The sequence below is a fragment of the Trematomus bernacchii genome, unplaced genomic scaffold (assembly GCF_902827165.1).
Source record: "Trematomus bernacchii unplaced genomic scaffold, fTreBer1.1, whole genome shotgun sequence".
Taxonomy (NCBI): Eukaryota; Metazoa; Chordata; class Actinopteri; order Perciformes; family Nototheniidae; genus Trematomus; species Trematomus bernacchii.
Genome location: NW_022987609.1, coordinates 4212862 through 4223330, shown reverse-complemented (window position 1 = coordinate 4223330; position 10469 = coordinate 4212862). Strand labels below are relative to the sequence as shown.

Genomic DNA, 10469 nt, shown 5'->3' with positions numbered 1-10469 from the left:
ATAACACGCTCGCCCGCCCCTTCGATACCCGGCCTTAGCTAATGTTACCTACTCCTTCTTAATATGGGGGATTGTCAATGTAATGAAGTAGGAAAAGAGACGAACTTTACAAAAGTACTACTATGCGTTAATTATTCTGACAGTGATTAGAAAAATATGTCACTTAACAGTTCATGTATATGTATACTTTGCTAACAACCACTGATGTTAGCATGATGAGCTAAGCAGGGCATGATTCCTGGCTAGCTTTTTACCCCCAAAGCTAGCACATTAGCAGCTAGCCGACATAACTAGCTTCATAATACTTCAGTTGAAACTTTAATTAAATCATTATTGTCTTAAGTGGGCATAATATACTGTATGTGACGTTATTTTTAGGTTAAAAAAGGCAAGGGAAAACCTGACGTGCCAAACCCCTCAATGCCCTGCTTTCAATACAAATATTGGACATCAATGCTACACAGAACGATTCCAAAAACAGATGGTTTGGTAGAATGTACGAAGTAAACCATAACAAATCAGGACATTTAATGACAATTAATCATTAGTCTGGCCCATTTCTCACCATAAAAGGAGGTAAACATTGTTTTTAAAGAAAAGGCCCAACGCTTTGTTCACATCTTTTTTTCTACAAGTAAAAAAAAGTGAAAATGAGACTTCCGTCTCGTTTTCACTTTAAATGTAGGCCTTACGTTTATTGTGCTTACACTAATTGAATTGATGGCAAAGACAGTGTCATACACATGCACACTTTGATAACATTGGGTTATGCTATCAGAGGCAATCAGGACATTATAATGTTATAATATAAAGGTAGGCCTATACGTTTTAGTAACTAATTCTTATTACATTTTAATTAGATAGGCTACCCTAGTCTTTCTCTTCAATGTAAATATTTCACAGTTCCAGCTGCATGCCATATTAATTTAACAAGGCCAAAGTCAAACCACAATGACATGTGCCTTATCCCTAAAAAATCCTTATCTAATTTCTTCTAAATAGCATTAAAAAGTCAAAAGTGAAGCCACCAGAATATACACCGGCACATAAAACATTTCTTTTACCTCACCTCAAAGGTTTCCTGTTATATTCAGTTGAGATCTTAAATATGCCTACATGTAAGCTTCTCATGGATAAGCAACTTTTGGTACCACTTTACAATAAGACTACCCTTATAAAGGGTTTACGAATAGTTTGTAATTCATTTATTAATTAGGTTGTGAACACTTTATAAATCATTAATAAGCTTTTATAAGACATGAGATAAACAGGGCAACTGTGACCGGTTGCTTGCCAAATAGTGAGCCCACATTTATCTGTACTGCTAAGTCTTATATTGGCTAATTAGCATACTTCGTCTTCTTCATCAGCCAGCATCCTTGGTATCTGTTGTTCACTGAGTTGATTCTCGCTAAGTAGCCAATATAAGGCTTAGTCATCTTGCCAAATAGTGAGCCTGTGTTGACGTATGCAAACTATGTTAGAACTGGTTTATAAATGGTTCTTAATGATTAATAAAGTGTTTACAACCTAATTCATAACCTAATTATAAACCCTTTATGAATCCTTTATAAGGGTAGTCTTATTGTAAAGTGGTACCGCAACTTTTTATTCAATCCACATGTGCTTTTCGAAAGTTGTCCCACAATCAATTTTAAGATAACTTTATGACTAAGTGTTGTGAATTTGTCTATATTGTTATGATTAATATTGCAGTCACTAGATAATTGTTTGAGGATTAACATATAATGAAATAAATCTAATATGCAACTTCATTTACCTTTACAGACCTTTTGCCAGAGTAAATATTCAAAGATAAATGCACACAATTACATTAACATTTCAAGCACCAAACAAGGCAGTGTTTTTAGCAGCCAAGCTGCGTTTTATTGAGTAACAATTATACATATAGGTTTCTATAAGAAGTACACAAGCAAAAAAATACATCAACACTTTACGACTATTCAAATGTAGTATAAAAATAGCATGGAATCTATTCTTTTGAAATGCTTTTGCACTCTAGATTCATATAAACGCTTTTAACAAAATGAATAAAAGATAAAGAACAAAAAAATGATAGAAAAACGTTCTATATCACTCACACTCAAGCCTACAATTAAACAATGTCTTGCAACTAAACAACAGATATTGATTAACATGCTCTATATCAGGTTATAACATTACAAATTGAAAACTTTAAACTGTCAATATATACTCCTGCATGTGTTTTCAATGAAAGAGCAGTTATAACTAGAATCTTTAACGTACTGTTTTCAAGCAAAACATTCAATCACCTCAGCAGTAATAATGTAGCATGTAAACAATTACTCTTTTTGAAGGAATAAGAAATCAGGCTTTATAACTAAAAGGGGGCCCTCAGAACACTTAACAGGAGTTGAAATTAAAGTTGTATTTTAACTTGAAAGAAAATAGTTCAATAAGGTTTGTGCATCTTGTGTTAAAAAAAGAGACAAGAGTTAAAGTACTTTTAAACCTTTCTATCAATAGAGTATGCAAAACATTGTGAAAAAAAAAGTTCCAGTGATAAAATACAAGCTACAGTATACATTTACAGGGCATGTGGGAGCATAAAGCTACAGTATGAATTCACAGAACAGAGATCCTATAGGAGGAGTGATGTAAAGTTGCCCCTTTTGGCTGAGGTAATGCCCATTTGTTATGATTTGGTGACAGCCAACAGCATTGAAACATCTTCCAGTTATCAGAGCGAAACCATTTCTCAAAGGCACACACCATATTTTGAGAGTTTGGTCGCATAAAGGTAATTGGTATCAAGATAAACTGACCAGTAAATCCCTCCCTCTGATGGAAATGCTCAAGCATACATATGCCATCTTATTGCTGTCTCACAGTAAAACTCTTCTTCTGGCAACAAATGTGCGCCACTTACATACAAACAGACTCTTTGTTTTCTTACAATTACTGAGCACTATTTATACACACTGTTAACCGGCGCATGTACATTACACCAGCCTAGTCTCATGAAATTGTATTCCCATACATAAAATGATATTTCCATGCAAAGAAATTATGTTGTCAATTACGTTTCGGATTACGTTTGCTTTTGACATATTACTAATTCAAAAACCTTGATGTTTCCTGAATATAACTAAGTAGTTTTTATTATGTTTTGTTTCAATCTTTAGTAGACAAAGAGTATTTGCATGGTAGTTTTCTTGCCAAAAGTTTTAGAAACTCAAAAAGATATTTTACAAAAAATATTGCGTGTTCACCAGTGTTTGCCTACATTAAAAAAAATTATACAGTGCCACTCTTTCCTGGAATCAAATAAACTTATTTGAACAAGTATCAACCCGTGTAGAGATTACGGTGAACTAAAACAATGTTTTTTTAAGGATAAAATCTTAACTTTTAGGGTATTAACATAAATGCTATCACTCTTTTATTCTTAGCTGTCTGTAATGGTTTGCAAAAGGCAAAAAACGACTTCTTCTTACAAGTCGTTTTTTCATTGGCTTGTTTCAAGTATTTGTATCAGGGAGACATTATAACTCAAAGTTTCACATTATCTATACAAAAACATGTTTATATAATATTTAAAACATTTTCTTTCTTTTTAAGGAAGCTATTTTACACCTAAAATGTCATCTCAAAGCAAAAGGTAAAATTATAGTTGTGTTGCGTCAAAAAACGATGAAAATGAACTATTCTAAAATAAAGGACAAAATCCTGCTTCATCTCCAGGTGAGCATGTGGTGCACTAGCTTCCATTTCTGAATGTATTTTCCTACAGAGTTTTCCTTTTAAAAACATTTAAAACAATTTGTTCTTACCATATTTAAATCAAAATACTAACCACATACTCTTAAAATGTTGAAAATTGATTTTTTTCTTTTTTAATCCTGGTTCATCTTGTATTATCCAGTAAAGATGTGGATTTATTTTTCCAGAATTTTGACGTTAAATCCCAATATCCTATCGTTTAGGGTTTTTAGACAAACCTCCTTTTGTTTTGAGAAAATACATTCAGGCCTGAGGCTAGTGCAGCAGCAGGTACTGTCTTAAGACTTTGGTTTAAGTGTTTTTATTCAGATTAACAACTTGTTGCAGCAGCTTTTTCATAATCAACTAAATAAAGGGATAAGAGATCTCTGAAATGTTTTAAAACTTCCTTAAAAAAGATGTTTGGTACGAAGCCACATATAAAGCTGTGCTGTTGGTGCCATCTTCTCTTTTTTGTACAACTACTAAGTATTGTCGAAACAATACCCCCTAAGGGCCTTTTCAAAACGTAAGAAAAATCCTGTTAAAACTACTGTGCAGGCCTCTTGTTAATGAAAAAAGCAGAGGGATCAGGTGCCGCCATCTTCCACCACAGCTAAAACAAAACTGGCCTCTCTTAAAATCAGTGATGCCCTCTCTTTCTGACACCATGCTGTATTTGTGTGTCTCTGTGTTAGTGTGTGTTATGTGCGTTTAAGGCTGCAGTGCATTATCTCCAGTATGAAAAAGGGCTGGATACAAACTAACAGCTGCTTTTACTATTTCCCAGTTACACTTATTGTTAGTGAAACTGGTTATTGCCTGCCAAAGTAGAGAAAATATCTGGCTCTTTAGAACATTTTGGCTGGCAGCTGATGTTTTTTTTATCATTGAAAAGCTAGTTTGTAATCATAAGTGGTGTCTGTGTTTGGTGATGGCTGGCGTCTATTCACAGGCGAAGTAATCTTTGAGCGGTGCGAACAGATGCCTGATGACGGGGACGCTCCAGGACCGGCCCAGCAGCCTCTGTCTGGCCCCGCGACCCATGTTGGACACATCTGTGTAGTGGACAGGGAATCCAAAGATCCTGCAGGGCAACAAATGCACAACCATTATTACTATCAGTGTCGAAAGGCATGTATCACACACTTAACATTTGTATCATTAGCCTGAAATAAAGTGTCCAAATAAATGACTCATATATTTAAAAGGTGCATTAAGGGCTTTGTAGGTTAAAGTAAATTATTACACACATTTGATTCTTAGAATAATAACAATAAGAATTTCCAGGTTTAAAGTTGTACATTTCCGCAAATACAGTATTTATAGGATAAACAACTTGAGTATTATCTATCTGTGTGTGTGTGTGTGTGTGTGTGTGTGTGTGTGTGTGTGTGTGTGTGTGTTCCTGGCTCACCTCTCCAGCTCAGTGCACCACAGTATGTCCTCCTTCCCGTTCATCATGACAGGGAAGTGCTGATCCTTCCCTTGTTTGATGGAGTTGGAGCGGGTAGTGATGGTGCGCACTTTCCCAAACTAGGAGACCGCAAATAAACTGTTAAAATAAAAGCAACCATATAGCTTTATTTATATATAGATATAGATATAATCTATATCAAACCTTTGCAACTCTGCCGTGATCCAAACAGTCCTGCAGCTCAAGCTTGTCCATCCCAGAGGCACACCGAGGCCTGAAACCCAGAGAACTAATCACATAAATGCATAATAATACATATTAATAATAATAATATAACATATACGAGTGTGAAAAAACACAGAATATAAAATGTGTCCACAACGGTTTCAGCCTTAGATATTGTGATGTAACATGTTGAACAGCACTGAAGTGAGAGATTATTTTAAAGAAAGTTTCAGAGTGTCTTTCCAACCTGCTCATGCCCGGCAGGTTTCCCCAGAAGTATCGGGCACGGTGAGCAGCAGAGACCTCGATGGCATCGATCATCGTAGGATTACACTGCAAAAACACACAGAGGACACAGTGAATACTAGAGCCATTTTGTTCGTTAAAACTTTGACTCAATATGTTTGACAACATCTTTTCTTTCCATGACTAAGTTGAGACAATAACAAGATGGCACAGACGTCATTAAACACCAGCTGTTACAATATTAATTTGCACTACTGTTACCAAAGAAATACTCGACTAAAATGATGTATAACAAATAAATGTGAAATATGAAAGAAATTAGATACAAATAATATCTGATAAAAGTACACACATGTGCCGCAGGCTTTTTCCAGTTTTTTGGGGATTAGGTCTAAGATTAGGTTTTAGATTAATGTCCACTGCTACTCATTAAAATTTCTTTTAGGAATCATTGTCAGTAAAAGATGTCTTTGGTTCACGTTTTTGATTTTTGCAGCTGTTACACTCTACAGTCCATGTCACTCACCTCCAGGAATCGTGAGATGTCCCTCTTGTCATTGACGCCCATAGCGACCACGTTTTCAAACATCCAGAAGAACGGCCGGTCCTCTCCTTCTTTGGGCCTGGCCTCACTCAGCAGACGGTAAAACTCAAAGAAAAGCCTCCCTGTGCCTTCTGAAAAAACAATGAAAAAAAAAACATCAACCAACCTGTTTCAGTGCTTCAGTACTGACTGAACTTCTCCCTGTGTAGAGTTAAGGGGTATAACCACAATCCAGTGTTCACTTCAGATAACATTTACAAATAAAATACTCACTTTATAGACCATTTATTGCCACAAAAATAACAAGAACTGGGAAAAGCAAAGTAAGCCTTTAGACAATCTTAACTGAACTCAAAAGTGTTGTTTAATAATTAATGTTGGTATGATTCCTCTTGGCAGGTTCTTACCAAAGAGCCCTTTCCTGGCAGGATTGACGATCGACAGGTCGTTGCAGGGACTTCCTCCAATCACCAGATCGAATGGACCCCAGTCCATCAGCTGAGAGAAAACAGCACCACCAAGTGTTAGAAAGACAGATATTAAGATATAAAGGTGTTTTGTTTTATGTCAGTTATTGTACTTTAAGAATGTCCTTTACTTACATTTTTCTTACTGATGTTCCTGACATCGTGCACATACTGGATCTTTCCTTCATGTCGGACAACGCCCACTGAGATGGAGTCCTCACACACCTCTGACGCCACGTACTGGTCCACCTTAAAACCTAAATCCCTTAAAACCAGGTAGCCTGGAAACAGAGAAATGCATTTAATTGTACCAATATTTTCCATTTGTCATATGTCTGTTTATTTTATCGTAGCAGCATTAAACCAATGTTTAGACTAACGAAATACATTTTTGGGACCATTTGGTATTCACAGTAGGATTAGTTTAGTTTTTAGGGTATTTGGTTATTATACGGGTTTTTTAGCTTTTAAATGTTTCTGTGTAATACATGAACTTAGTCCAGTTGTAGACATGTTAGTAAAATGTATTTTAAAAACATTATTTTTAGTGTCAGACAGCTTATCTGGTTGTCCAATTTCACATATCTCCATTATGTCTCATCATTGTACTTTAAACTGATTTAAGTGTTGGTGAATGAACTTAAATTGAAATAAAAAGCACATTTTAAATTAATGAAACATCAAGTGGTTTAAGACAAAAGTAGAATAATATTTATTCATCGTCTCTCTCTTATCATTCTCACACTCATCCTCACCTGTGGCAATGCCGTCAAACAGGGAGAGGACTCTGATTGGTCGTCTCTGCTCTGCAGGGACTGCTTGGAACCTCTTTGGTGACTCCTGGAAGAAAATCAGAAGATCATTTAGCATCTAGTAGGCTTATTAGCAAGTTTGTTTTGTATCCTTCAGTAAACTCTCTTTGTATCTGTGGGAACTGTCAAACAAATACAACAACAAGAAAAGGACTCAACAACAACCCTTTGTTATAAGGTGTATGTCTTGCGGTGCCCCCACAACTAGAATCAAATTCTGTGGGAAACACTGTATACATTTATTTTACTTTACGTCAGTATTGCGGTAGTTATCGCAGGGGTAAAATATCTGTCAACAATGACCAAATACATTTTCTGATCATTACATTTCAAAAAGCATTATATTGAGGTGAAATGTAATAACAGTTGCTCTGTGATAAAAAAAAGTGTCATACGGTTAGGGAGATTGTGCATTTGATTATTATAGAAGATAACTCACAAACTCCTGTCCGCTGTCGTTAGCGAAGAACTCCTGCAGCTTAAGGCTCCAGTCATGCCGTTGCTTCAGGACGCCGTACTGCAGCAGTGGCTGGCACATGTAGCAGCGCCACGGGTCCAGGTGGCGAGCGCTGTTCGACGCTCCGGGATCCACCAGGATGTCCAGACAGTCCACGCAGAAACACCTGCAGGAGAGGAGAGGAGGTGAACAGGCAGAAAAACACGACCGAGGAGGAGTATTAAACGTATTGTATGTACTGTTTCTTGTGTGTGTGTGTGTGTGTGTGTGTGTGTGTGTGTGTGTGTGTGTGTGTGTGTGTGTGTGTGTGTGTGTGTCGGACCTGCAGCAGTTGGCGTTTCCACAGAGCAGCACCTCTCTCCCTCCACAGCAGATTGTGCAGTAGGACTGGTAACCGTCATCGTCATACATGTAGGAAATCTCCAGGTACACGTCCTGAATACAGACACCATTATTGACATTTTTAAATATTTATTATATTATAAATAATCATCAGTGATGGAGATTTTAGTGGGTTAAAGCTAATAAACGAAGACCTAGAACAGTCTTTTAAATTTAGAAAATCACATCCATTTACTGTGATTAAAACCAGGAAAAGCCTCATATCACGATATTGACATACATCAATATATTGCGCAGCCATAATTGACATCTCACTCTCGTGAATCCCTCAAACACTGCAGAAACAAATTAAAGAAAATATATTAAAAAATAAAAACAATTAACAGTTCATTAGGTTAATAATATGTTAATCTGGTAAACAATTTCCCAGTTTGTCATCATTCATTCAGTCATATATCACTATTTGCAAACTCAGTAATCATGATTATTGGTTGAGTTTTTTACATGTTTAAGTTAACCCAATGTGAATCCAAAGTTAAACAAAGGTCTTATTAGTAGGGCTGTCAGTCGATTAAAATATTTAATCGCGATTAATCGCATGATTGTCCAGTTAATTGCGATTAAACGCAAATTAATCGCACATTTTTTATCTGTTCTAAATGTACCTTAGAGGGATATTTTTCAAGTTTTTAATACTCTTATCAACATATGAGTGGACAAATATGCTTTATATGTTTGTTTATTATCATTTGAACAATGACAAATATTCTCATGAATATTAAACACAACAACCTCTGAACATTACAAATATTCGCCTCAATTCAACCTGGAACCTCTCTCATACAATAATACAATACAAAGTGTGTGTGTGTGTGTGTCTGTGTGTGTGTGTGTGTGTGTGTGTGTGTGTGAGAATGAATGTGGAGACACTGTGATGGATCGTTGGAGCTATGTGCAGCTCAAGGCATATATGCCTGGACGCTGCAATCGTGTTGCGCGTACTATCCGTGCTGAGTGTGCTGACTTTTCGTACAATGTCCCACTGTCTGGCTACCTGCATAAAGTCAAGTGCTCGGCGCAGTTGTCGGCGAAATGTCGCTCCTCTGTTTTCATTGAAACAGCTCCTTATATCCGTTAGCGCAGCTAGCTAGCACCAGATGCTAACAACAACAACAACACGTAAGGTGTGCCTCGCTCGCGCCACACATACACACACCCTCCCGGTCCTCCCGATGGCCAGTCCGGGCCTGCCGGTGAGCGTGGAAGTGTGGTCTGCCACAAGCGGGCGGCAGGAGCGGGGCTGTCAGCATCAGCTTGTAGATGGTATTTTAAACTCGATGCGCTCTGAAACTACAGGGCGGCCGAGGACAAAAAATACACATGCGTTAATCGCATTAAAATAATTAGTGGCGTTAATTTTTTTTGCGTTAACGCGTTATTAAACGACAGCCCTACTTATTAGACAATGGGACTTCTTGAAGCGAGAAACCTTTAAGATATCTGTATTATCTTTAAAGTATATGTCCCATTCCCAAAGCCTTGGAACTGGATAACTTAAATGAAATGGATCCATTATCACTTTTAATAGTAGGACAACAAAGTTCTGTTGACAAGGACCCCTGAATGCACCACACACATGATCAACGCAACTGAGAAGAAAGGAGAAAGCTCCATCCTAAGGAACCCGTTAGGAAAAGCTTCTGATCCGTCAAAGTAACCCATGTTTTTAGAATTGTATTACCTTGCAATTTTGGCACAGGCCTCCGTTAAAGAGCGGGTGGAAAGTTGCTACTCTCGTCTTTCCACAAGAGAGACAGAACTCTGCCAAAACACACGCAGGAAGAAACACACACACATCAATCAACAGTGGAAAAAAGGAGGAATAACAGAACTAATAATTAACATGAGTCACACAGAAACACAGCAATGTCAAAGCGTTCGTACCTTCTATACTTCTGTTATTCTTTAGAACTTCATTCACCATTTGTTCTGAGAGGAAAAGGAAAGTCAACGTTTAGATGTTATAAATAGACAAACATTTTATTTGCTTTACAGTGTTCAGCACCTTGTGTTGCGCATGTGTTTTATTTTTTTTGTGCAGCCAAACAGAAATGGAAAATACCAGAAATAATAACACAACCATAATAACATATTTATTGACATAAAGCAAGGAAACTAAAAACTGAACTTATTATTTTATTTCTGTTAGAGTGTT

General features: G+C 36.8%; 1 protein-coding gene across 1 annotated transcript in view; it reads right to left on the bottom strand.

Moving 5' to 3' along the window:
* Nucleotides 1–1861: 1861 nt before the first annotated feature.
* Nucleotides 1862–10469, bottom strand: part of dnmt3bb.1 (DNA (cytosine-5-)-methyltransferase 3 beta, duplicate b.1) — a 35509-nt gene continuing 26901 nt past the window's right edge. Inside the window, 12 exon segments of the mRNA XM_034131820.1 lie at nt 1862–4831; nt 5162–5280; nt 5366–5450; nt 5634–5719; nt 6159–6307; nt 6584–6674; nt 6779–6924; nt 7399–7483; nt 7895–8078; nt 8235–8347; nt 9996–10075; nt 10199–10243. Coding sequence (XP_033987711.1) covers nt 4690–4831; nt 5162–5280; nt 5366–5450; nt 5634–5719; nt 6159–6307; nt 6584–6674; nt 6779–6924; nt 7399–7483; nt 7895–8078; nt 8235–8347; nt 9996–10075; nt 10199–10243 — 1325 coding nt within the window. The 3' untranslated portion in view covers nt 1862–4689.